This window comes from Cyprinodon tularosa, unplaced genomic scaffold (genome assembly GCF_016077235.1).
Source record: "Cyprinodon tularosa strain WSP-4 unplaced genomic scaffold, ASM1607723v1 ctg4, whole genome shotgun sequence".
Classification (NCBI taxonomy): domain Eukaryota; kingdom Metazoa; phylum Chordata; class Actinopteri; order Cyprinodontiformes; family Cyprinodontidae; genus Cyprinodon; species Cyprinodon tularosa.
The window spans coordinates 109,978-137,500 of NW_024039118.1; the positions used below are offsets into that span (position 1 = coordinate 109,978).

The following is a 27,523-nucleotide window of genomic DNA, read 5'->3' on the forward strand; positions in this document are numbered from 1 at the left end:
TTGTGTTTTTTTTAATGTTCTGTTTATTGAGACAAACCTTTATTGCATCACTGTCAAATAAGGCAGAACTGCTCTTTTACAGTGGGGGAGGGGAGGTCACCTTTTAAATATAAAATAACCTAAAACCTGCTTCTTAACATGATTGGATAAAACAGAACATTTAAGGAGGAACCCAAAGACTTCTTTGAAGACAACACAATGGAATGCAATCCAGGTGAATCAGCCAATCGGGCGGGGGTTGGATCGCCATTAAACTGAGGAAATGTGGTACTAAGTTTACAAGAGAAGTCCAGTAAGATGCATAATAGAATGTTTCTGTTCAGTAGGACGTTTCCTGCTCATCCTTTGACAAACTTGCAGGTCCATGATGTAAGAAACAAGCGGCCCGGTGTTTCAGATAGCATGCATTCACTGCTTTTCAATCTTAGACTTCAAATGCTCCTTGTATCCCAGGATGTCGCTCTTCCACTTTGTGATGGTTTGATTCTCACACACCCAGATTTCTTGAGCCACCTAAATAATAAATAAAATGTAAACTCAACCATAGTTTAAAATATCACATGTTTAAATGATAAATTTAAGGTGTTTAGTAGGGATTATACCTGCTGAATTAGCCTGAAGTCGTGGCTAACTAGCATCATGCCCCCTTCAAACTCGTTGATTGCTTCTGCCAAGGCATCAATCGTCTCAATATCCAGGTGATTGGTGGGCTCATCCAGGAACAGCATGTGGGGGTTCTGCCAAGCCAGCCAGGCAAAACACACTCTGCACTTCTGACCATCTGACAAGTTCCTGATCGGACTGACCTGAAAGGGAATTAAAAGGCGGCTTTAAGCAATACTGAAACATTCAAAGATGCACCTGGGGCACTTTAAGATTTAGTCTAAACAACAAACACCTACCTGCTGTTTTCCTGTGAGGCCGTAGCGACCAATGATCTTTCTCATCTCCTCTTTTTCTTTGATCTCAGGGAAACACTTCATCATGTACTCTAAAGGAGAGAGGTCAAGCTCTAGCTGCTCTGTCAGGTGCTGTTAGAACAAACAGAACCCCGTTAGTCAACCGTAAATAAACTAATCTATACAAACTGTGTGCTGAGATTTACCTGATGATATCTGCCGATCTTCACATGAGAATGTTTGCGGATCATGCCATCAGTTGGGAGGAGCTAAAAAAAAGGAAATAAAAAACTAAGAATGCAAACTTTAACACTTAGAAGGATCAGAGGTGCATTCAAGTAAAGTACCAACCTCTCCCATAAGCAGCTTTAGCAACGTAGATTTCCCAGCTCCATTGGGTCCCACCAAAGCCACCCGAGTATCCAAGTCGATACCAAACTCCAGGTTTTTATAAATGTGCGGCTGCGGATAATCGCAAATTAAGTTTATCATTCGGGGTGGTGGTAAAGCAGAACGAGCCATGCAGATCAACTATACTCACTGTGCTTTCACTGTACTTGAAGCTCACATTCTGAACCATGATAACAGGAGGAGGAATCTTCCCACAGGGAGGAAAATAAAATGACAGAGTCTGGAGAAAACAAAGATTGATTCAATCTAAAGCTCAGAATAGGTTTTATCATCAGATAAAATCCAAAATATTGGCACATTTTTAAAATTTGTTCTGACAAAGCATAACTTCATCTCATGTAAAACTACAGTCTGATAAATGTCCAATTAGCTGCTCTGTTCCCTTGGATTTCCACAGTTCAGACACACAGTGCTGTACCTTGTCATTCACAACTCTCTCAGTCAAGCCTGATGCCACCATCTTCTGCAGCGTCTTCTCTTTGCTCTGTGCTTGTCGTGCCAACTTAGCAGAGCCGTGACCAAACCTGGCGATGTAATTCTAAGGAGGAATGGACAAAGGTCTTTTAAAAAAAAGGTTTATTCTAATAGACAAGTCATTTTACTTGCAGGATTATTTGGTTTTTAGTTTAAGCCATGTTTTGTCATTTGTACTTCACTCAAACTTGCATGTTTTGTTGTAATGACCAGTAATCATCTGTTTTTTTCCCCCTGCATTTGGTGCGGTTAGCTCCATCGTAAGTTCTGGATTGGAACCAACTTGTAACCAACCTAAAGGTCTGATTCTCACTGGACAGATCACTTGGGGGTTTTATTTCTAATTTTGGAACGTGCTGCAGAACAAGTCTGCAAGCTGCAGGTAACCGCATGCGGGCAGCAGGGTTACCAAGCAACAGACAGCTGATCAGCTATACCACATGCATATTAACATGTTCAATTTAGCTTGAAGTTCTCGCATTAGCAGGTACCCTATTAGACTATGAAAGCGAGAACCAAAATAGTTCCTCTTGTATAATGACAGGTGATTTAAAGTTCATGAAGATGTTCAAGAACTAATCAAAATCTGTGGGATTTAAAAAATTTCAGTTCACTGAAAGAATCAGTTTCCTGGCAGACTGGTCACAGCACCAGTCTGCTATCCATTTAACTTAAATGTTTAAACATTATAAAATCAGGACAGAGTATTTAAAGGGAAAAATCCATTTCACACAATGCAGGAGCCGACCACGCATCAGATTTCAATTCTATAGCTGTTAACAACTGGGGGATTTTGAAAAGGAGATTGATACATTATATAAACAAACATTTAACTTCTGATGATCTGTATAAAATCTTATTCTGAAAATCAGTACAATTGTAAGTCTTCAAACATTAAAAAATTAGACATTTTTTCTTAAGCAGGGTAGTAAAAGGACCAATACTCAAAGCTGTATCCGGATACAATACTAATTTAGCTCGGTGGAGTTTGCATATTTTTGATGTCGTTAATTTTTCTTTTTGTCGTTTTATTATTTTACATTCATTTGAACTCTTATTTTAAGTTCCAGGTCGAGCTTAGAGAAACTTTTCCCCAGTTAATATAAATATATTTGATGCCATTATTTCTAAATTTTTGACTTAGAATTTGACATATTAGTATTGTGGCAATCCTATTGAAAAGCAAAGCTTTTCCTCCTGATCAGCACCTCTGTGCAGTAAAACAGTTTCACCTCAACGAAGCCCCTCCTTTACCTTCATGTGTGCTATCTGGTCCTGCTCCCAGTTGAAGCGCTTCATCTGGTTCTCTTCCAGCTCTGCTCTGGTCTTCACATACTGGTCATAGTTACCCTGAATAAATATAGATTTGCATCGTCACCCAACAGCATAGAGATATGATTAGTAACATCCCATCTTGCTTCCTTATTTAGCATTAGGACCATGTTCATTCAGGGTATTCTCTGGAACCGTTCCAACTGGTCTAGTCCCACTGGGAACCATCCCAACTTTAATCCATAAGTGTTCTTACCGTGTAGTACTTCAGTTTCCTCTGATGCAAGTGGATGATATTGGTACACACACCATTCAGGAAGTCTTGGGAGTGAGAGATGAGCACAAGGATTCTCTTGAACCTGACAAGAACCATCAGGTGGTGAGTGTGGGACCCCAAGCAGAAGTGGAAACCGCAGGATAAAAAGTTTTTGGGTATAAACTTACGACTTTAGCTCCTCTTCCAGCCACACACAGGCATCCAGGTCCAGGTGGTTTGTCGGCTCATCCAGCAACAACATGAAGGGCTTGATGAACAGAGCTCTGCAGAATGGAGAAGCAGCTGGTTAGGGTCCGAAACTAAAACAGAGGTATTCTCTTATCTATTTGCCAGATGAATATCTCCCCTAGTTTTACCTAGCCAGAGCAACACGCATCCTCCACCCTCCACTAAAGTCTTTTAGTTTCTTCTGCTGCATAGCGGTGCTGAAACCAAGACCATGGAGGATCCGGGAAGCTCGCATCTCTGCTTTGTCTGCATCCAACTCCTCTAGACGCTCATAGAGCTCCATCAGCTTCTCACACTCCGCTTCATTGGTTCAAAAATAAAGTTGCTATTATTAGTGTCATAACAGATTCACAATTCAGTAAAAAAAAAAAAGCCCTAAAAACTAGGGGTGTAAATAATAATCGTTTTGTATCGATCCATCGATCCAACAGCCGACGATCTGATGCATCGACACGTCCGCAAGAGAATCGATTCATGTTTTTTTTCCCTCCGGTCTATTTTTATCCATTTTCTCCTGGGCGTAATTCTCCCTCCCGTGCTGAGGTGGCGCTAAACCTATTTTGCCTTCCTACCTCACTTCCTGGTTATACTCCTGCAGCAGTGTGTTGCAGTAAGCTTGACACAGACATTTTTAAATTATGCTCTATATTGAAGCGTGGTCTGAGCTACACGCTGTGGGTCTAGATACGTCCGAGGCGGTGAGGAAGTGGGGGCGAGTTTAGTCCGACGACGGAGGGACATGAGGGCCAAAAAGAGCGGAGATCCAGGTGGAAAAGGGGCCCCAGCGTTTTCGCGCACCTCGCTCTTCTAGCGGGTCAAACTTCACGAGTTGTTTTCTGCAATTTCGGTCATAAAAACAAAACAAGCTGGCCTCCTGTCTGCGGCACTGTTTGCGGTCAGCTAGAATTTGGGAGAGGTGCAGCGGAACGTCTCACAAGGGGGCGGGGACGTCTGGAACCGAGGTATTGAATTGCACTCATTGCACTGATTTTTGCAGTATTTTTTGATGCAACGTTTCTACTTTTGTTATTTGCTGTTGTTTCTAAAAGAAAATGCATAATGATATTACAGCTTTCATTGATTTATTTCAAACTTGAAACTTTGTTTAGCCTGTAAGGTGTAAAAAAAAAAAAAAAAAAAAAAAAGATTAATCGAATCGCATCGTGGTGTATTCTTGATTATCGAAAAATAATCGAATCGTTGGGTCAGGAAATCGACACTGAATCGAATCGCCATGATGGATGTGATTTACACCCCTACTAAAAACATTCTGTGTCTGCATGCTTCAGTACAGTTATTCATCTGCATCTCATTGCCATATCTTAGGAAACTCACAGTCTTCATGCGCCAATCTCTCTGCCTCCTTCTCCAGCATTATCCTCTGCTCGTCCACTTCCATGACACACTGCAGAGCCGTCTTTTCGCTGGGAGCCATCTCTCGGGTTAAGTGGTAAATATCTATGTGCTCTGGAATGGGAATCTCACGATGACCAATGGCTGACAGTAGCATGGATTTTCCTAGCATAGGGAAGAAATCAGAAAAAGTCAGAATTTTTTTTAGATGTTTTAGCAAACTGGGGGAAAAAAATGCTTCCCATCAGTAAGCATTTGTGTTAATAGTCAAGATACAAAGAGGGGGACAGACGCAGCAAGGGTTTTACCTGTGCCGTTAAGGCCGATGAGACCATAGCGTCGGCCCGAGTTCAGCTCTAAGCTAGTATCAGCCAACAGCTCCTGACCGTGAAAGGTGAGCGACAGGCTACTGATGTGGACATCCGTGCTGTTGGGGTGGGAGGCGAGAACGCCAGTCACTGCCCGAGCCTCCGTCTTCCGCAGCTCAAACTCGTCCAGTTCTTTAGTTAAGCTGGCAACACCTATTAAAGGAGGGAGGGGTAAATGGAGTTAGAAGTGATGTTTTAAGTTGATAACCAGTGTCCAACTTTATGGATGATTGCAGATTGTGTTAGCTTCTCATTTCTGTAGATGAATTTGTTTTCAAAAAGCCTTTCATGTTTGGTATATTCCAAACCAAGGATACTGGCAAATGCTCTAAGAGATATTGGTCTTTTAAAGGATGGAGAGGTTGTGAATTATTTTAGGAAGTAAAATACAAATGTGTTTAGAGGCCAAATTAGTAGCCAGCTACATTGGACAGGATTGCAGGCTGAGCCTCATGTCAAACTATCAGGGTAATGTAGTTTATATAAACAATCTCTCTAAATAACAACAGGACAGTCTGAACAGCCAAAAGCAATCCATCAAACCATGCCTGCTTTTTTCAACTGGAGGTCATTTTCCTGCTATTTTACCATACTACTGAATAAAGCTCTGAATAACTGAAATACCATTTAATAGAAAACCCATCTAAAGAAGCAAACCAGGTAGGATGATAATCGTTTTTCCATACGAAATATTCTGGGCCAGCTGGTTCTCTTTTAATGTTATCCACTAAGCAGAACAAAATCTTGAAGCTGTGGAAATTATTTCAACTTAAACCAATGATTTTTAGTAAATAGAATTATTAACATTCAATAGTTTGTGTCACAAAGCTAATTTAAACTGAATAAATTGAATATTTTTCTTTTACATTTAGTCTTTTCATTTTTGTCATTAGTAGGCTGGCTCATTTTGCCAACCAGTTCTTTGGATGAAGCTCCACCTGCATGTATAAGGCTACGTTCACACTGCAGGCCTTCACGCTCGATTCCGATTTTTATGTGAAATCCGATTTTTTTTTTTTGCGTTGCCGTTCACATTTCCACATAAAAGCAACATGTATGTGATCTCCTGTGTAAACTGCATTCATACAGCTTATGCGCAGTAGAGGACGCAATTAAATCACAAGCCAGTGTGCTTCGTGTTTACGGAAGTAAATATGGATGGTAGCGCTGGAGCGCATCTAGCAATCTTTCCAAACCTTAAAACCTCAATTTTTTTTCAAGATGGTTAAAAAAAAAAATAATACGGCTCTCCGCATCATCATCCTCCACGGTGTTTGTTTTTTTTGCTGCTTCTGTGTAGCAAGAAACAGAATAGTGACCTATGTCGTTTACTAATAATGTTCAGGTCGGATAATTGCGACCTGATCGTTCACACACAGGTCGTATTAGAAAAGATCATATTTGTGCAAACATTAGCTAACAGGTTATGGTCATCTTTCTTTTAGGGACTTAAGGACATCAAAAAATGCACAGAAACTTTTGGATAGTATGACTTGAATAGGGAAATTTATAAACACTTCCAAAGGTCATGGAGCATTTCTTAAAAAAATAAACAAACATCCATACATTATTCAATATATTTAGCTGTGGCAATTTTGTATACCTTTAGGCATACATAGTCATCTCCCACACAAATATGCATCTGATCCCACATTTTGATAGTGTAGATCTGTTCACTCTAATCCTAGTCCAAACAATAAAGACATATAATCCCTCTCACCATTGCTGTCTGCTCCGTTTTCTTGAATCTCTGGCTGCTCACCATCTCCATTTACTTCGTCACACTTCTTTGGGCGCTGACGGGCTTTGGCAGCCTCCTTCTTCTTGGCTGCCTTCTTCTTGGCCAGGTCTGACGGCATGGTTGTGAAAGGCTACTCGGAAAAAAAGATGGGAAAGTAAAAATTACTAACGGTACATCCGGACCATCTGCGGTTCAAAGATTTCAGCGCTGAGGTCGCCAAGGCAGTATTAGTCATATATGGTAGAGGTATGAATCAGGGTGGATAAAGAATACTAAATAGGGTTGCCATTCAGCTACCGTCATAAAAACACACATTTTCAGATGGCTACTTCGCAGTAACATAAGTACTAAACAACATTGTCTTCAAGTCTAATGGCAGTGACAAAGAAGACCACGTTCTGGTTCTTTCCCATCACCTCACTAGAATTTCTAACCCCGGATTAGCTCGGAAGTTAGCCGCTAACAATGCTAACTTTAGCGCTACAGTTTTATCCCGAATAAATTTAAAGGAACTTGTCGTTCAGTGATAAATGGTATAACACGAACTATGTCAAACACATGAAGAGAAGAGTTTTTAGAAACAACAAAAGTGATTTAAGCGGTATCCTACGAGGTAAGCTTACAGTTAGCTACACCTGACAGGCCTGGATGCTAACTCGACTCGAGGCCCAAATTAGATGTGATTTAATCGCTAAACGGTAAAAACGAGTTCCAAAATCCTCTGAAATTCTTCTTTCAATAATAGGGATAAGTCAGGAGTTCGTGTACCAGTTGTTGAACGTTGATATATCTTTTTTTACCTAATGTCTTCGTACCTCTTATTTCGGGAGCACACTGACGTCTCGTGTCCACTTTTTGCCGGGTGGATGTAGCCGCTCTCATACCGCCAGACGAACCATATATGGTGAAGGAGGGCGGTGACAGCGCCAGGCCCCTCCCCCCTGCATGTGGGACTGCAGTGAAATGTAACGGTGGGAATTCCGATTCCTATTTGAGATCCATTTCTTTGGCTCGGCTCATTAAAGAAAAAAAAAAAAACATAAATCTATGTAAGTTATTCTATTTTGGCTCTCAATTATTTATTCATGCTAATCAAAGGAATACTAAAGAACCTTCCGTTTCAGTTCATTTTGGCTCCCCCCAGTGCAGGAGCGGAGCTAGATGGGGGTCTAAGGGTGCCCATGGTCACCCTTAGCCAATCATTGGCTACCCCTACCATTTATTTCCCTCATAATAATCTCAATCGGAATATTCAAAACATTTAAAATTTTCATATATTAACAATTACTTGACAACAAAAACACATCAAAAATGATAAGTACAGAATTCAAGCAGAAATAGATTTTTTGTTTTATGGGGGGAAGAGAAATTATTTGTCTCTGCAAGTCATCTTGGAGTCTTCTGTGAAATCATAGATAAATAACAATTTTAATAAAAACTAATTAAATTATAAATTTATGCTGATATTAGTACTCGTAAATATCTATTTTATGCAGAACGATTATTGATAAATATAGGTAAGTAATGACAATGGAAAAGATGTTTGCCAAAAACCCAAACCTGAAAGATTTTTATCCATTATACCTTTTATTTGGAAAGCACAGATGTTTGAAAATATTTGTATGTTTCTTAGCTAAGTCTTTGGGAAAGTATAGTTTGTCTTTATTTAGAAAATATGGATGGTTTGCTCATTCATTTTCAGTGTAAATTGATCATGAGGTTCTGGTTCCTATCTACTTTCGGCCACCTCTCAGTGTACATTGGTTATCGCCTGGCCATCCTTTTTTTTTTTCTGGCTACGCCTCTGCCCAAGTGTACAAAAGCTGTACTGTTGTGCTCGAAAGAAGATACCCCATTTCCCTTACCAGCCTCCGATTGGATTAAACTATATTTCTGTTTACAGTGGCTGTGTGAAAGATGGATAGTGATGCTTAGTGATGGTGAGATGAAGCCTCATGAGGCATTGAACTGTTTGGTAAAATTGCTTCAATGATCCCCACAGTTCATGAAGCTTCATGTGAACATGTCATCTATGGTCTTCCATACTCCAACACTACAGGAACTTAACTATTAATGCAGCTTGGACAGTACAGTGTAGGTTAAACGCTAAAGAAGATTAAAACTGTGACATGTGCAAATAAATGGTTTATTCATGGTCTTTAGTTATGTTAAATATGCAATGCAGCTATTATGGAGCTTTTGTTACTGCAAGCAAAAAAAGCAAAAGCTGCTAAGTGACCACAAACAGGCCAAATGTTAGGACACATTATATATGATAATTATTATTAAGTTAGAAGTAAAAATAAAATCTAACTTGTGAAAGTAAAAAAAAATATCCTGGAGACATAGCCTATTTTTTTGGAAATTAATGATCTGTTCATTTTAAGTTCTTTACCGAGATTCGTGATGAATACTTAATGTCTTCATTGCGAGAAAAATGGACCCAAAATCAGATTCCTTGGTTGTGTGCACACACAATTCTATTGAATACAGCTGATATTTTTCCCCCCAGTGTTTTATTGTCATTACACTGTCACAAGTACAGATCAACGAAACCAACTCTCTGCATTTAACCCATCCCCTTGGGGAGCAGTGGGCTGCCATTGTGCGGCGCCCAGGGAGCAATGTCGGGTTAGGGGTCTTTTTCAGGGACCCAGAGTGGCAGTCTGTGGGAGTGGGGCTGGAACTCAGTACCTCCCCCCATTTAGTATATTCTAATCCTTAACCAAAATAGAAAATGTTAAAAGTGCAATAAATAACTTATACATAGTGCATGCAGTATGTTATACTATGCATTATGTAAGCATTATGTTACAGTTTTTTACAATCACTGTGACACAGTTTTCAATACATTTAACAGGTTTCCTAAACTCTTAACGCACCAACACACCTAATACACACAATTGGCAAAACGGTTAATTTCATGTTCAAATTCACACATTGTAAATTAAACTCCAAAACTAATTTTCAAAATACAATAATACACTAACACGACACACCATGTCTAAAAGAACACTGCAAACATGTTTCAAAATCACACAATTAATCAAAACACCAACACGTGTTCTCTTCCAACAGGAACATTTAGTCAATCATAACACAATGACAAAAAATCACTATCATCGGCTGAAATGACAGAAACTGCATTATTTTATATGTGTTAGGTGTGCCCTTATACAATAGACAGTAACTGTACAAGGGCACACCTGTGTTCTGCACATGCATTTTGTTTCGTTTGCTGCAGAAAGTAGCTTTATAGAATTTACATTTTATGAAACAAAAGACAGAGACAGAATTGCTGCAGTATAAATACTTTATTTGCAAAAGGAAACTACTGCAAGATATACAATTAGAAATACTCCGGAATAACGGAAAAATACAAAAAACTTTCAATTTCATCTAGGAGAGACATTTGCTCATGTGGATGATGGTCAAATACTTTCCATCTCCAGGCAGAGAAAAACTCCTCAATGGGGTTGAGAAAAGGAGAGTAAGGAGCAAGGAGATGGGATATCATCCTTGGATGGGGATGAAACTAGGCTGTAATTGTACGGGAATGGTTGAAATGCCAAAATATATATATATATATATATATATATATATATATATATATATATATATATATATATATATATATATAGATAGATAGATAGATAGATAGATAGATAGATAGATAGATAGATAGATAGATAGATAGATAGATATAGATATAGATATGTATAGATATTGATATGTATAGATCTATATCTATATCTATTCTTTATATTCTTATCATTCGTGGGTTCTCACCGGGTGCTCCGGCTCTTTCCCAAAGTCCAAAAAAGAAGTTAGGTTAATTAGCTTCTCTAAATTGTGTTATATATGTATGTATATATATATATATATTGTTTCAATTTGTAGAAAAAAGCAGATCCCAGACATGACAAAACTAGTCATTTCCTCTGAATTGGGTGATTCTACTAAATGTTTTAGTCTTTTAGTGTTTCTTAAAGCCAGACCGTTGCCATTTGAAATGACTTTAACTTTGTGTCGTGTCTGTGATTGAATTTGTTTCTACAAAATTAAACAACTGGATGAAGATCCACGTAGCAATGGTAACACTGAAATAACACATAATAATAACACACCCTAAATAAATGCAACGTTTGGGTTGGAAAATAGATTGAATCTAAAAAATAATTATTAATATTTGTGATTGTTTTGCCATGCTTTTTTAAACATACTACAGTTTATTTGTTATTTTAGGTTTAATTATGTGGATGGATCATTTCCAAAGCTAATCTAGTTGCAAACTAACAAAATAAGTTTATTCACTTTAAAATATACTCTGAGAGTTTATCACAAGTATCTAGAAGTATCTACTTAAGTATTTATTTTGTTCATTTCATGATATTTTTGTCTGGTTTATTCTTGCTTTGTATTTTTTTTTTTACCATATTTATTTCTTTCATGCTATTTATTTCTGCCTGTCGTATTTACATTTCTTTATGTATTTCTGCCTAATTGTGCAAATGAGGAGGGGCTGAAACAATTAATTGGAATAAACGGATTAATTGTGATTAATCAATTATTGAAATAACCGTCATCTCTCTCTCCCTCTCTCTCTCCCTCCCTCCTTCTCCCTCTCGCTCTGCTTCCCTGCCTCTCCCTCCCTCCCTCTCTCCCTCTCATCCATTCATCATGCATCAATCAGAGGGAGAGAAGGAGGGAGAGGGAAGGAGAGGGAGAAAGAAAGAAAGAAAGAAATGCCTGCACGAGGGCGAGGAAGACAAGTACAAGGACAAGGGAGAGGAGTGGGGCAAGGTAGAGGGGGAAGAATAGGAATGCGTGGTGGCGCTCAAAGAAGGACCAGAGCTAAGGTAACTGATCAACAAGAGCCACAATCATTGACCATGTCATAAACCACGGGCTATAATACAGAGAGGCTGGTGAACGATTACAGCCAAATATCAGCCTGGACACATTGGCATCTATTGTCCGTATTTTCAGAGAAACCAACAGGTAGGATATTGCTTCTCCTACACCAAAGTGTAAATAAACTTTATGCCTCCAGTGTCTGATATGGAACTGCATTTTGTCTCTCTAAGGATTCAACGTCTACCTCCCTCAGGGAGCAGGGGAAAGGTCCTGAATGAAGAACAAGAACTTGCTATTGTCACCATGGTGACTGCTGATAATGAAATCAAACTGAAAGACATTTAGTCCAGAGTTGTAGAGGACAACCTTGTCTTTGGGAACATTGCAGCAATCAGCATAACATCCATCTCTCGGACTCTAGCTAAACACAGATTCCGAATGAAACATTTATGCAAAGTTCCTTTCGAAAGGAACAGTGAACACATCAAAGAATTCCGTCACCAATATGTCCAGGTAAGTTTATGCAATACAGTCATCACTATACACAGTTTGTTTTGCAGTAAACTATTCTATAAACTTAGAATACATTAGGACAAACAGTAGATTTTCAGTACAGCACGGCAGTTACATACACTGTGTCTAATTACTTTCAGAGAGTCATGGAGTTGGAGGCCAGTCAATTCCCCCATGAATTTATCTATGTTGACGAGGCTGGCTTCAACCTGGCAAAAAGGCGTCGCCGTGGGAGAAACATAATTGGCAAAAAGGCCACGGTTGCTGTGCTGGGCCAGAGAGGAGCCAACATCACAATGTGCGCTGCAATCTCCAACAATGGTGTACTCCTGCATAAATGTGAGATTGGCCCCTACAACACCGACCTTATTTTTGTAGAAGACCTGCATGAAAGACTGGTGCCAGTGGTAGAAAGGGGGCAGTTGGGAGACCATTTGCAATGTGGCATTTCAACCATTCCCGTTTCCATTTCAACAAATTACAGCCTGGTTTGATGCCCATCCAACGATAATATCTAATTTAGTTGATATTGAGTTTTTCTCAGCCTGGAGATGGAAGGTATTTGACCAACGTCCACATGACCAAATGTCTCTCCTAGATGCAATGGATGCTGCATGCCAGGACATCACAGCTGAACACTGCCAGGGGTGGATAAGGCATGCAAAAAGCTTCTTCTTACGATGCCTTTGCAGAAAAGATATCAGATGTGACGTGGATGAGAACATGTGGCCAAATGCAGAAGACCGAGTAAATTTAATTTTATTATTTTTTTATTTGTATTTTTCCGGTTTTCCAGAGTATTTCTAATAGTATATATTGCAGCAATTTCCTTTTGCAAATATAGTATTTACGTATACTGCAGCAATTCTGTCTCTGTCTTTTGTTTCATAAAATGTAAATTCTATAAAGCTACTTTCTGCAGCAAACAAAACAAAATACATGTGCAAAACAGAGGTGTGTCCTTGTACAGTTACTGTCTATTCTATAAGGGCACACCTAACATCTAAAAGATTGGAGTTTCTGTAGTTACAGTTTTTCTCGATTGTTTACACACAAATATTGGTACTTGAAACACAATGACCACAAAATGTAACTCATGCACCAACCCCCTGAACCAATTCTGCTAAACTATAAGCACAATTCCTGCTTTACACTCAAATTGCAGTTCTAAAACACACTTTTTCCAAAACTCTACACACAATTGTCATGAAGAAAATCTTTTGTTTTCACAAGGAACACACTGTTATTCAAAACTCTAAAGTTAATTTCCCTACTATGCACACTGACTCCTCACATGGGCAAACACCTAACACACATGTTTCCACTCAGCAATCAGAGCTTTAGCATAGAAGGGCAACAGGTGAGCTCTTCTGTTTTGGAGCAATGGAGGCCAATGTTGTAAACAGAGGCAGAGCCAGAGCCAGAGGAGTGAGAGTAAGAGGAGGACGATGGGGAGGACGAGGAAGGCCAAGGACAATCATTTCTGATGAGATCCGAGCAACTTTGGTTGACCATGTGGTCAACCATGGCCTAACAATGAGGGAGGCTGGGCAAAGAGTACAGCCAAATTTGAGCAGGTACACTGTAGCATCCATCATCCGGACTTTCCGCAATGAGAATAGGTAAGAAATCTACTCTCACTACAAAACTGCAGTACTGCATATCAATACAGTACTCAATGAGTACAGTAGTACAGTATTACCTGTGGACTGTTCTGTAGGACATTGTGTTTCGAGTATTTGGGAAATGTATTCCTACACAGTATTTACAGTATTGCACTCTTTGTATTGCAGAACTGAAAGATTACCAACAAGAGGTGGACGGGGCCGTCTTCTGTCTCCTGAACAGGAAACAGAGATCATGAACATGGTTCTTGAAAATAATGCCATTACCTTACGGCAAATACAAAGAAAAATAATAGAAAACAATGAGATATTTCAAAATATTGATAGGGTAAGTTTATCAACGCTGGACCGTGTCTTGCACAGAAATAAACTGAGGATGAAGCAGGTCTACAGGGTGCCATTTGAGCGCAATTCAGAAAGGGTCAAAGAATTGCGATATAACTATGTGCAAGTACGTCCTATACAGTACATTCCCACCTTTGATGCATACTGTCAACATTGTATAAATCATACATATTTCTTTCTATTATATTGTAATCATAATGATTGTGCTTCACAATAGAGACCGCTCCATGTCTACTTCTGATATTGTCATGTGTGTTTCAGAGAGTCCTTGAGCTGGAGGTGGATGCAGTGGAGCACCAGTTCTTCTTCATTGATGAGGTTGGATTCAACCTCACAAAAAGACGAAGGAGGGGAAGGAATATAATCGGCCAGCGTGCCATTGTTGAAGTCCCTGGCCAGCGCGGAGGGAACATCACAATGTGTGCAGCGATGACCGACCATGGCATCATCCATCACCATGCTACCCTTGGCCCCTACAACACTGCCCATCTGATCACATTCCTGGACACCCTACACAACACACTCATTCCACCAGATCAGATAGACGGCCCAGAGCAGCTCAGGTACGTTGTCATTTGGGACAACGTAAGCTTCCACCGGGCTGCTCTGGTTCATAACTGGTTCACTGACCACCCACGCTTTTCAGTTGTTTATATCCCTCCATATTCTCCATTCCTCAATCCTATTGAGGAATTTTTTTCTGCCTGGAGATGGAAAGTGTACGACCTAAATTCAGAAACGCGTATACCCCTTTTCCAAGCTATGGAAGACGCATGTGGAGATATAGCAGTTGATGCTTTTCATGGCTGGATTCGCCATGCTAGGCGATATTTCCCCCGCTGCTTGGCCAGGGAAAACATTGCTTGTGATGTAGATGAGGTGCTGTGGCCAGACCGAAACAGAAGAGAGGATGCAGCATAGTTTATTTTGTTTTGTTTTTTTATTATTACTGTAACTGTATACAGTAAAATCTTCTGCACTGTATGTGCAACTTTGTGTCAGTTGGGATGTACACTGTGTACATTGTTTTGTGGGAAAAATAAAACATGTTTGTTACAGTATATTTGTGTGTTCTGAGTATAAAAACAATATTCTAAAATATTTTACAACGCACTTATGTATTTAATGTCTGTAGTAAGTGTAACACTGAACAAAAAGTCATTATGATGAATGGAGAATGGTGTTTTACACTGAGCACATCAGTGTTTAAATGCTTTTTTTAATTGTCTGTTCATATGATAGTTTGTGTGTGTCATCTGAACACAAAATGGCCTTTTGTGAAGAGATAAAACTGTTTTGAATGTAAAGTTTCATTTTGCAGGAGAATTGAAGGGTTTTGCCCATTGTGTGTGTGTTTGTTGGATTTGTGTGTAGAGTTCTGAGAATACGAGGCATGTTTTCAGAAATGTGTGTAAACAATCCAGAAAAACTGTAATAGTATGCATTATGTGTTAAAGCAAGAAGAAATGTGTTAATAGTATAGCCTACACATGCAGATGTAGAGCTAACCGTGTTAAGAATTTTGAAAAATTGTTGAAAGTATTGAAAAATCTTTCATGGCAATTGTAAAAAAGCTGTATTCTAAACCCTGGGCTTCTTGGTGACTTATGTGATGCACTGTGGTGATTCTAGTAGCTTTACATTATAATTTTTAAACTTTAAAGTCAAACAAAACAAAGATTACAGAATTTCCAAATCAGAATTTCTGACTCCAAGGTCGTTCCTTTTCCAGCAGGAGCTGGCAGGTTGGACAGGCTCAGTAACAACCGACACAATGGTTCTAAATATTCACAAGTGTAAAATTGTAAAATCATATTCAAACTCTTTGTATTTATAGCTGGGATATATATATATTTTTTTAAGAAGACAAAGATCACTCGGATTCAAACACTTTTTTTAATGTAAATGAATGACGAATTACCTTACTTTCAGGGGCGGAGCTAGATGGAGGGCCAGGGGTGGCCATGGCCACACTTAGCCAATTATTGGCCACGCCTACCATTTATTTCCCTCTAATACAGACGGTGGCGGCAGTAATACTATCAAGAGGAATGTTTAAACTTATTAAACATTTTCATTTTTCATATATTAATAGTTACTTGACCACTAAAACACTGTGGTTAATTATGCACATCTAAATACTAACATTATAGTTGATATGTACAGAATTCATGCGCTTTTAAGACCCTAACTTTGTGTTATATGGGGTACAGAGAAAATTATGTGTCTCTGCAAGTCATCAAGGAGTTTTCAGTGAAATTATAGATGGAATTTAAAATGGAAAAGATGTTTACCCCAGACATTTTGTCAACTATACCTTTTATTTAAACAGCATGGATGTTTAAATATATGCATCTATTTGTAATCAAAAGGAAAATAGTAGGAACATATAGTTTGTCTTTATTTAGAAAATATCCATATTTGTTGTGCTCGTTCCTGTTGGAACAGCGTAGATGGACCGTTAGGTTCTGGCGCCTATCTGCCTTCAGCCAGCCCTCAGTTTACATTGGTTTTTGACTGGCCACCCCTATTAAAATTTTTTGGCTACGCCTCTGTTTACCTTAATTCAAAGGTTAAACGCGCCTGACTTATAGTACTACCATTGTACTGACATGGATATATAGTGCCTCGTAGTATTTATCTGGTATTGAAATTATTTTATTTTATTAGATAGCCTGTGTTCAATGGCGTAAGGACACAACAATAGGCCCGTGAGGAACATTATCTGAGTGGGCCCCATATGAAGTACAACACCCCATTCTTTCAGCAGGTCTTCTCTTCTTTTTCTTTTCTGGAATCCGCTTAAGTACCTCTTTTTGGTAACCATCGCCGCTAACACATTGTACAGTACGGTAATGGTTTCAATCTATGCTCTGGATTACCCATAATTCCAAGTTGTAGCGTAAAGAATAAAACACTCAAATACATTGTTCTTTTAAGATCTTTATTGCGGTTTGAAAGTTTATTTTTTACGAACCGTCTAATGAACTATACACAGTTATTAACATAGTAATTAAAAGTACCGCTGTCTGCTTTGTTATTGGTTTCGTGTTTCAACGGCTCAGCATCATGGTGAAATCTGGCAGGTGTTGGGGTGTAAATAAGGTCCGGTTAGTCCCTCTAATATCTACGGAAGAGGATTAGGGCCACTGAAAAAATTTAAAAAGTTAATTAATTTTTACATTTTATTTTAGTTTAATATGGGAAAAAAGTCAGAATTCTGAGATTAAAGTCAGAATCCTGAGATTAAAGTCAGAATTCTGAGATTAAAGTCAGAATTCTGTGAATAAGTCAGAATCCTTAAATTAAAGTCAGAAATCTGAGATTAAAGTCAGAATTCTGAGATTAAAGTCAGAAATCTGAGATTAAAGTCAGAATTCTGAGATTAAAGTCAGAATTTTGAGAAAAAAGTCATAATTCTGTGATTAAAGTCAGAATTCTGAGATTAAAGTCAGAATTTTGAGAAAAAAATTCAGAATTCTGAGAAAAAAGTCAGAATTCTGAGATTAAAGTCAGAATTCTGTGATTAAAGTCAGAGTCCTTAGATTAAAGTCAGAAATCTGAGATTAAAGTCATAATTCTGTGATTAAAGTCATAATTCTGAGATTAAAGTCAGAATTTTGAGAAAAAAGTCATAATTCTGTGATTAAAGTCAGAATTCTGAGATTAAAGTCAGAATTCTAAGAAAAAAGTCAGAATTCTGAGATTCAAATCAGAATTCTGAGATTAAAGTCAGAGTCCTTAGATTAAAGTCAGAAATCTGACTGAGATTAAAGTCAGAATTCTGTGATTAAAGTCAGAGTCCTTAGATTAAAGTCAGAAATCTGAGATTAAAGTCAGAATTCTGTGATTAAAGTCAGAATTCTGAGATTAAAGTCAGAATTTTGAGAAAAAAGTCATAATTCTGTGATTAAAGTCAGAATTCTGAGATTAAAGTCATAATTCTAAGAAAAAAGTCATAATTCTGAGAAAAAAAAGTCAGAATTCTGAACTTTTTTCACATGTTAAACTGAAATATAATTTAAAAAACAGTTAACTTTTTTTTTTTCAGTGGCCCTAATCCTTTTCCGTAAATATCAGGTGGGTTAAAAAGATTTTTTTTCGCACCGTTACTTGTGCAAATAGACGTCGTAGTCCACATTAACATAGGGGACCCAGCAGGTGTCAGTGACAGAGCTCCTACTACAGCCTACCGTTAGTGACGCCATTGTGTGTGTTTAATAAAGTCCTCTGTGGACAGCCCTCCTCTGAGAGGTGATGCTGCAGCAGCTGCTCTACAGACAGTTAACATGAGGCTGAAAGCGAAGTGAATGGCGCTGTTTCCACACTAACAGTGTGTGTCACAATTTTATTTCAGGAAGTCAAGAATCTGACAATGCAACGGACGAGGAGCTTTTTGCCTGCATCAGTATTTTTGTCGTATCATTAAATCGAGAGTCGTAAAAAGCTTCCTGTCGGGGATCGTGGATGTGGATCGACGTGTCTTCACTAACTGCTCGCGATGCTAGCTCGCTAGCTTCCTCCTTCATATTTGTTCCTCTTTAACGCTGTAATTTCAGACAAAACTGCTTCTAATTCGCTTCTTTCATCTTTCTAACCGGATTACCGTAAAGTAAACTTCCAAAGGTGCTATTTGCCGCTGTCTGCTAGCGTTAACACTAGCTAGAATTAGCGCAGCTAATTAACATAAGGCTGCTTTTAAACGGATGGATAAACATGTAAATAATTAACCAAACCAGTTGAGATTAATAGGGAACGGTTAGGGCGATGTTAAACTATTTGCATTCGGATGTTGCCTCAAAGTGGGCAACATTTGCTTGTTAGGAACACAGTAAAAAAAAAATCATTTATAATGGTGTAGATTAGTGTAAATCTATTAGGTAGTCGCCTAACACGTTCAAACCTAATTTAATTTAACAGAAAACAACTATAGGAGAACCGGCATGTTTTGTTTTAGCAAATTGATTAAAATCTTCTAAAATGTGTCTTAGTTGCTGCTATATTCAGGTTTAGCTCCTGTCTGTCAACCATGCGCCTTTCGTCCTTTTTGGCCGTGTTCAGGCCTGCTTTGCCCCTCATTCTGGGGCTGTCTCTGGGATGCAGTCTCAGTCTTTTGATGGTGTCCTGGACGCAAGGGGACACGGAGGACCCCTGCAGAGATGAGCTGGCTGAAGGTGGGCTCTTCCTGGGTAAAGGAGAGGCTCACAGAGGAGGGAGAGATGGAGCTGGAGAGGAGGACTTCCAGCCAAGAATAGTGCCATATCACAAGGATCCAACTAAACCACATAAGAAAGTCCTCAGGTGAGTGGAAGTCCACCTGTCCCAATATTCTGTGCCCTAAAAAACACCATGCAGGTCTGTCCATTAGTTTGTGTTTATTTAATCACAATATAAATCCTATCCAAAGAAATAGACACACCATGAAGACCAAGGATCACAGCAGGAGGGTCAGGGAGAAAGTTTTGAAAGTTAAAAGCATCTCATGGGACACAACCCAATACATCTTCGGAGAAGGTTGTTCTTCATATAAATTAAAAGGGAAAAAATATACAAGAATAAAGGGCTGAAATTATAAATTCTATTAATATTGATTTATTAGTTATTGAAATAATCTTTATCACATTTTCACCTGGAGTAACGGTACACAGACTGTACAATATGCCATCTGCTAAAAGATTAACCTACATTAGTTAATAAAACAAACCTCTACAAAAATAAATTAAAAACATTTATAAACATAAAATACCATTTTTCCATCAAAGCAGGGGGGGAGCTATTTCCCTCTAATACAGACGGTGGCAGCAGTAATACTCAAGTGGAATATTCAAAACATTTTTCATATGTTAACAATTACTTTACAACAGAAGCACTGTGGGTAATTATGCACATCAATAAACTAATATTAAAGAATGCATTCTCTTTTCAGAAATAGATTTTGTGTTTTATGGGACAAAGAGAAAATGATGTTTCTGATGACTTATTAAATAATCAATTTATGTAGATATTAGTTCTTGTAAATATCAATTTTATGCAGAACGATTATTGATAAAAGCAGGTAAGTAATGACAATGGAAAATACAATGAAGTTGAAAGTGGTCCCTTTGTCCTCCAGGAGCTAAGCCTATAGCAGCATAGAAATAGCAGACTTACCGGTACTATAAGCTTCATAAAAAGCTGACTGAGGCTAAGATATTTTTTTTTTCAGAGAATAATGGGGAAAAACATGTCTCTCTGGACTCTTAACAAATCATTTTGGGTAATCCTCGCCTATTTTGATACTCAAATGGAAAAGCAAATAAATGAGGATCTTTAGGCCCAAATTACACCTGTGATACATCAATTGAAAGCTAACACCTTCTAGTTTCTTAAAATAATAGGTCTTTTTTGAACAGCAGTAATAGAGAACATGCATTGGAATAGGCATGTCTCATTGCATTACATTTGTCCTTCATCATGTCAACTACAACTGCAGAAAATTTCAGACCTCTAAGTATAACAGTTCCAGAGCTGTGGGGCTTTGAACTTTTGGTGTCACCAATGTTTCTGAGTTGCTAGTCGTAAACGCTTTAAAAAATGGTCGCCGCAACCGGGTGGATTTTAAAGCTCTTAAATACAAAAAGTATCTCAATAAAAATGCAGGACACAATTTTATATCTATATTTATTAGACAGCCACAATAAAGTACTGTTTGTTTCACCAGAACAAGATATATCCACACTGAACTGGGCATCAGAGAGCGGTTGTTGGCGGGTGTCCTCACCTCCAGGGCCACCCTCAACACGTTAGCCGTGGCAGTGAACCGCACAGTCGCCCATCACTTCCATCGAACCTTTTTCTTCACGGGCTTACACAGCCCCAAGGTGCCCCGTGGGATGACAGTGATAGCCCACGGCGACGACAGGCCGGTGTGGCTGATGTACGAGACGGTGCGACATCTCCATCAGCACTACGGCTCAGAGTACGACTGGTTCCTCTTAGCGCAGGACGACACCTACATGCAGGCGGGTCGCCTCTCAGAGCTGGTGGGCCACCTCAGTGTGGGTCAGGACCTATACATGGGCAGGGCTGAGGAGTTCATTGGAGGGGAGGAGAAGGCGCGTTACTGCCACGGGGGCTACGGCTACCTCCTGTCTCGCAGCCTTCTGGCTCGTTTGCAGCCGCACCTCGACACCTGCCGCAATGACATCCTCAGCGTTAGACCTGATGAGTGGCTGGGCCGCTGCATCATCGACTATTTGGGTCTAAGCTGCGTGGAGGTGCACCAGGTAACTACAGCAGATTGTTTGCAGAAACATTACAGACAAATGTTGCCATCTACATTTTTATCGTCTGTGTGACTGACAGGGGATGATGTACCGTTACTTTGAGCTGGGGAAAAACGCAGATCCGGAGCGTGAAGACAGCCTTACGTTTAAAAATGCCTTCACAGTCCATCCTGTGTCGGACCCCATCCTCATGTACCGTCTACACAAACGCTTCAGTCAAATAGAGCTGGAATGGACTTATCAGCAGATTCAGGATCTTCAGGTTTGTTGTGTTTTACTGTATTATGTATATAACTGCTAAAAAAAAAAGGCACACAGGTACGTCCCATTTTTAACAGGACTGTGTCACAGCTTTCTTCTTTTTACTCCACCCTAATAACTGCATGTACAAAAGCAGAATTTCCTGATTGATGAATTATTCACGCATGTAAGTAAACAGGTGAAGGTGCTTTGTTGAGACATGCAGGATTAAACGGCCATGGAGGATAATCTGCAGTATTATCTGCAGGCGCTCACTCAGTGTTCCAGCTTGGCATGGAAACTAATCTATAAATTGTAATATGAAAAATTGAACTCGGTATAGAAGAAAATTTGTGTTTAAAGAATAGTTTTATTCACCCCCTGAAAATGTATAAGTTGGACTTTATTGACTGCAGATGTCAAAAGAAAAGAGTTGATATAGATTAGTAGGAGATATAAAATATATTTATTATGACATTATTACAAGGAGTTCTTCCCTAAGGCATAATTTCACATTCTTGATATTTTTGGTTCATAGGAAAAAACATGACCTCATCATCTCAGAAGTTTGAGCTTTCCCACTTTGAGATAACAAATAAAAAAATTAAAAAAATTCAATTAAATTAAAATAAGATTATTCTTTTCTCAACGCACTAAGATAATGTAATCAATGTAATGTAAATACCGCAGAATGGGAGAATATAGAGAGAGCGATGGAAAGGAGTCCCTTTGTCCTCCAGCAGTCTAAGCCTGTAGAAGCACAAATGCAGAAATAGCTTAGGAGAAGTATGTTGGATGAGGTATAAGAAAAGTAGAGCCAAGGTGAAACGTCTATCCGGACTGAAATTCTCCTCCGATCGGGCCGGTAATGCTCTACCTCCACCTACCTCTCTCAGAGTGATGTTAAAAACATGACTCTGTTTTTAAAGGGATACACCGTTTTTTTTTTACATTGGGCCTTGATTTTACGTTATTACATCATGTTCTACTCACCCATATTAGTTTTGTGTCAGCTGGAGCTGTTCTGAAGATATTCCGTTATATCCAAGTAACGTCTTCCTATGGGCAACGACTTGAAGGCACAAACTGAACTGTTCATAATTTATTCTGTATGGTACACAAGCATTCATAACATGTAGGCGAATCACTGTCCCCCAAACATTTGCGGTTATATTTTTAATATTTTTTAAAAACAAAGCGGCGTTCTACTTTTAGAAATTCTAGGAACCACTAGTAAATCTGCAGATTGAGAGCGAAAAGCTCTGTTAGGAACATAAGGAACAATCAGATCTCTGATATCAGATGGAGCTTAACCATTTAAAGCTTTATATGTGAGAAGGAGGATTTTAAATTCTCTTCCGGATTTAACAAGAAGCCAATCAAGAGAAGCCAGGATAGGCGAGATATGATCTCTCTTTTTAATTTTCATCAGAACCCTGGCTGCAGCATTTTGGATCAGCTGAAGGCTTTTAACTACAGTTAGTGGACTTCCTGATAGTAAAGAATTACAATAGTCCAGCCTTGAAGTAACAAATGCATGGACTAGTTTCTCAGCATCACCTCTGGACAGGATATTTCAAATTTTTGCAATATTCTGCAGATGAAAGAAGGAAATTCTAGAAACCTCTTTGATATGGGATTTAAATGACAGGTCCTGATAAAAAATAACACCAAGATTTTTTACTTTATTATCTGAAATCAGTTTAATCCCATTCAAATGAAGTGACTGACTTATCAGCTTCTTTTTCAGAGACTCTGGTCCAAAGACTGTAACTACTGTTTTGTCTGCATTCAGAAGGAGAAAGTTAAGAGTCATTCAGGTTTTTATGTCTTCAAGACATGCCTGTAATCTATGTAATGGGTTAGCTTCATCTGGATTTATAGCCAGATATAGCTGGGTATCATCAGCATAACAGTGGAAATTAATCCCATGCTGTCTAATAATTCTACAGATTGGGAACATTTATATAGTAAAGAGAACTGGTCCTAGCTCTGATCCCTGTTGTACTCCACAGGTAACCTTTGAGCATGAGGAAGATCTATCATTAACATGAACAAACTGAAACGGATCAGATAGATAAGATTTAAACCAGTCTAGTGCTGTTCCTTTAATTCCTACAAAATATTCAAGTCTTTCTAAAACAATATTATGATAAACTGTATCAAATGCAGCACCAAGATCTAACAGGTCAAGTACAGATACATTATTGACTTTCATCAGAGCTGTTTCAGTGCTATGATGAGCTCTAAAGCCAGAATGAAGCTCTTCAAAATGTTCCCTTTGGTGGAAGTGGTCACACACTTGTTTGGCAACTACTTTCTCAAAAATTATAGATAAGAGAGAAGATTGGATATAGGTCTATAATTGATCACCTGAATCGAAAGGCTCAATCCCCTCATTTAGCCCAGCAGAGGCAAGGTAATGAGCCACTCATTTGATTCAGGTGTGTTGAAAATGGAGTACATCAAAAAGTTGCAGCTTGAGCACCCCTGAGTTACAGCAACCTTAAAAGCCTGAGGTACATATCCCTGTAACTGGAAGAGGTTAATCACATCTAAAATGAAGAAAAACAAACTTGAGATTTTATTATCTGGAGATGGTTAGGCAATAAAGTAATAAAACATGTAAGAACAAGACATTAAGATTAACCTTTAAGATGTTATTTTCTTCAACTAAAAAACAAAACAGCCTGACATGATCAAAGCATAATGTCATATTATGTATAAATAATTAAAACTAATAAATTACTCTTTTATAGCAGGAATTAGCTTTGACACATTGAGATAATGAATAAGCAGTTGTAGCTAAACACGATTGTGGTCTTGCTCTGCTTCCCCAGGGTGACGTGAATAAATGCCTTCAGTAAAAAACAGGTTTTAAGCTCCTTACTGATGCAATGAGTTAGTAACCATGTTATATGGGAAAAAAACGATCTCACCATCTTAAGATAAAATCCCAAAACATCAACTCAAAACAAGCTTAAGGTCTAAAGTTAAAATGGTGATGAAATTCAATTGTCACAAAAGCTTAAATTACAGTAAAATGAGCGATATTGCAGAACAAAACCCAAGCTTTAGAGTTCTGCATTATAAGAAAGATGGCAAAACTGTAACTACAACACACAGGTCAGAGATAATATATCTAAATAATATTCAGAAAATGATTTATTATCTGTAAATAATTACAATAAGCTCTTAGAGGCCATTTTAATGAAGATATGAAACCATAATGAAAAGACAAGCTTGAGGTCTTGTTAATAAAGAATCTAATTGTGACAACAGGAGTTTAAAATCTACCATCTGCCTCCTTAGACAAGCGACAAAGTTTAACATTTAGCTGTTATGAGATACTGCAGCTATAAACACATCAGTCAATCCTTATAGGTAATATGATGGAAAAACTGTTGTGGTGACTTAACAACCTTAAGGTTTCATCAAGTCATCAAGATCACATTCATCAATGAATAATTCAATAAATAAGCAACAACATCCATCATGTTTGATGTAATAAATAGATTCTGGTTACAGAGTAGTATACTAGATTTTAACAAAAATGATTTTTGCTGGGATGTCAAAAAACATTTTGATTTAATTTTAAATGAACCAATACTCCCTCTGGTTGGTCTGTTTTGTGTCCATTAGATGCAGATCAGCAACCTGAGCCACCTGACTCCTGAGGGGAAGGCAGGGATCACATGGCCAATAGGAATCAACTCCCCCTTCAAACCCAAAACCCGCTTCGAGGTCATAAACTGGGATTACTTCACTGAGGACCACATTTACTCCTGCACTGACGGCTCGCCTAAATGCGAGATGAGAGGAGCCGACCGAGCCGATGTCAGCGCCGTGCTTGAGGTCGCCGTGGAACGTCTCAACAAGCACTACCAGCCACAGCTCCGCTTCCGCAAAGGCCGCCTGCTGAACGGCTACAGACGCTTCGATCCCACGCGTGGTATGGAGTACATCCTCGACCTGGCGCTGGAGGCTTTCACCCAGAAGGGCCACAGCCAGGTCATCGCTAAAAGGGTCAACCTGCTCCGACCCCTTAGCGCCGTAGAGATTATCCCCATGCCTTATGTTACAGAGGCCACACGGGTGCAGGTCATCCTGCCGGTCACCGCGCAGGATCAGGACTATGTCGGCAACTTCCTGGACATGTATGTGACAAACACTCTGGACACCCACGACAACGTGTTACTGACCTTCCTGTTCATCTACGATCCCTTCGACGCTCAGAGGGTCAGCCAGACTGACGTGTTCGCCGGCGTCAAGTCAATGATCGCAGAAGTGGAAAAACGTTACGGCGACGTGAAGATTCCCTGGATTAGCGTGAAGACTGAGGTTCCCTCACAGGTCAAGCTGATGGACATCATTTCTAAGAAGCACCCTGTGGACACTCTTTTCTTCCTGTCAAGTGTTTGGACCGAGGTCAATGCAGACTTCCTGAACCGCTGCAGAATGAACGCCATCAGCAACTGGCAGGTTTTCTTCCCCATCCACTTCCAGGAGTACAACCCCGCCGTCATCTACCGCGACCAGCAGCCGTCCGCCGCCTCCACCTTCGCCTCGGAGTCTCTCCGAGACGGCCACTTCGACCGGCACATCTTCGACGAGGCCTGCTTCTACAACGCCGACTACATGAGCGCCCGCACCAAAATGGCCGCCGACATTTTAGAGAACGAGGAGCTGATGGAGACCATGGACGTGTACGACATCTTCGTGCGTTACTCCGGCCTGCACGTGTTCAGGGCCGTGGAACCCGCGCTGATCCAGAAATATGTGCGGCGAGCGTGCAACCCTCGCTTCAGCGAGGACATCTACCACCGCTGTGTAATCAGCAACCTGGAGAGCCTGGGGTCCCGATCGCACCTCGCCATGGCTCTGTTCGAGCAGGAACAGGCCAACAGCACATAAAGCTTTTCTCTTTTCAATCAAGTGGTACTAAGATGTCTGGATCAGCCTTAAACAACCAAAAACTGTTTACGTCTCATGGCTGAAAGGGACTTGTGTAACTTCTACACAGCGGTGAATCGTAGCGTCCCTTCATGATCGGACGCTTAGCAAAAGATGCTGCTTGGATTCCTGCTGTTAACGTTAACTCACCTTCTGTGAGTTGGTATTTATATATATTTTTTAGTGCATTTCATCCGCTATAATCCATGAACTAAGGCCTTCTTTGTTGACAGAGAAAAAAACAAATCACTCGAGCCATAAGTCTTCCTTTGTGGAGATGTTCAAGTACTGCTAACAAGCTGAAGCCATTGGCTGCCTTTTTCTTTTTTTTCCTAAGAAGTATTAAAGAGTGAAATTAACACTCATCCCTGTTTTCTTTTCATTTCCGTTTCTCAGTATTTTAAAAATAATGTATATCTGCTGTATTGAAGAAACGATAACGGTGAGATACAGCTGGAAAGATAACTAAACAAACCATTTTTTTTAGATCAACGTATTTCTGTTGAGGCTAATATCAGTAACATAATTACTTCAAATAATACATTTAGTAAAAAGGTTATTGTTATCAAATTGAGCAGTGCAGGAAAAAGAGTTTTAAAGATATGTTTTTATAAAAGCTGGTACTATACTAGAGCTTCATTTGTCCCCGTTCAGAATAACGAGTGGGCTACAATTTCCTAACTAGATACTGTATATAATGTC

General features: G+C 39.2%; 3 protein-coding genes and 1 long non-coding RNA gene across 6 annotated transcripts in view; 3 read left to right on the forward strand and 1 right to left on the reverse strand.

Annotated features, from left to right (window-relative positions):
* Positions 1–7,965, reverse strand: abcf2b (ATP-binding cassette, sub-family F (GCN20), member 2b). 3 transcript variants are annotated; one of them, XM_038297986.1, is made up of 15 exons: positions 7,839–7,965; positions 7,003–7,153; positions 5,223–5,435; positions 4,897–5,079; positions 3,690–3,861; positions 3,501–3,596; positions 3,313–3,415; positions 3,039–3,134; positions 1,729–1,848; positions 1,441–1,530; positions 1,251–1,361; positions 1,106–1,168; positions 903–1,031; positions 603–806; positions 1–513 (listed from the first exon to the last, which is right to left on the reverse strand). In XM_038297986.1, the coding sequence occupies exons 2-15, from the start codon at positions 7,139–7,141 to the stop codon at positions 409–411; spliced, it is 1,824 nt and encodes a 607-aa protein (XP_038153914.1). In that variant the 5' UTR covers positions 7,142–7,153; positions 7,839–7,965; the 3' UTR covers positions 1–408. The 3 variants fall into 3 exon arrangements, with proteins under 3 accessions (XP_038153914.1, XP_038153915.1, XP_038153913.1); XM_038297987.1 differs by having other exon boundaries at positions 7,824–7,914; XM_038297985.1 differs by having other exon boundaries at positions 7,792–7,866.
* Positions 7,966–11,778: 3,813 nt separating this feature from the next.
* LOC119791659 lies at positions 11,779–12,682 on the forward strand. Its single transcript, XR_005281886.1, has 3 exons — positions 11,779–12,024; positions 12,111–12,393; positions 12,534–12,682. It is a non-coding gene; the product is annotated as an uncharacterized LOC119791659 (long non-coding RNA).
* A 1,094-nt stretch (positions 12,683–13,776) lies between these two features.
* Positions 13,777–15,284, forward strand: LOC119791705. The gene is made up of 3 exons (XM_038297958.1): positions 13,777–14,015; positions 14,187–14,469; positions 14,625–15,284. Exons 1-3 carry the CDS (start codon positions 13,777–13,779, stop codon positions 15,282–15,284), a joined length of 1,182 nt encoding a protein of 393 aa, XP_038153886.1.
* Positions 15,285–18,591: 3,307 nt separating this feature from the next.
* The window catches only part of chpf2 (chondroitin polymerizing factor 2), a 9,855-nt gene continuing 923 nt past the window's right edge, over positions 18,592–27,523 (forward strand). The window contains exons 1-4 of the mRNA XM_038297895.1: positions 18,592–19,664; positions 21,064–21,628; positions 21,708–21,890; positions 25,511–27,523. The exon at positions 25,511–27,523 is cut by the window's right edge and continues 923 nt beyond it. Of these exons, the coding sequence (XP_038153823.1) occupies positions 19,393–19,664; positions 21,064–21,628; positions 21,708–21,890; positions 25,511–26,782 (2,292 nt within the window). The 5' untranslated portion in view covers positions 18,592–19,392 and the 3' untranslated portion in view covers positions 26,783–27,523. The remainder of the gene's footprint in view (positions 19,665–21,063; positions 21,629–21,707; positions 21,891–25,510) is intronic.

Bases quoted from the DNA above. Each gene is read 5' to 3' on its own strand.
- LOC119791705 (XM_038297958.1), top strand. From the start codon at position 13,777: ATGGAGGCCAATGTTGTAAACAGAGGCAGAGCCAGAGCCAGAGGAGTG. The intron at 14,016-14,186 runs GTAAGAAATCTA...TTTGTATTGCAG, and splicing joins ACTTTCCGCAATGAGAATAG to AACTGAAAGATTACCAACAA. The intron at 14,470-14,624 runs GTACGTCCTATA...TGTGTGTTTCAG, and splicing joins TGCGATATAACTATGTGCAA to AGAGTCCTTGAGCTGGAGGT.
- abcf2b (XM_038297986.1), bottom strand. From the start codon at position 7,141: ATGCCGTCAGACCTGGCCAAGAAGAAGGCAGCCAAGAAGAAGGAGGCT. The intron at 3,135-3,312 runs GTAAGAACACTT...ATATTTATTCAG, and splicing joins GGAAACTGAAGTACTACACG to GGTAACTATGACCAGTATGT. The intron at 514-602 runs GTATAATCCCTA...TTTATTATTTAG, and splicing joins ACTTCAGGCTAATTCAGCAG to GTGGCTCAAGAAATCTGGGT.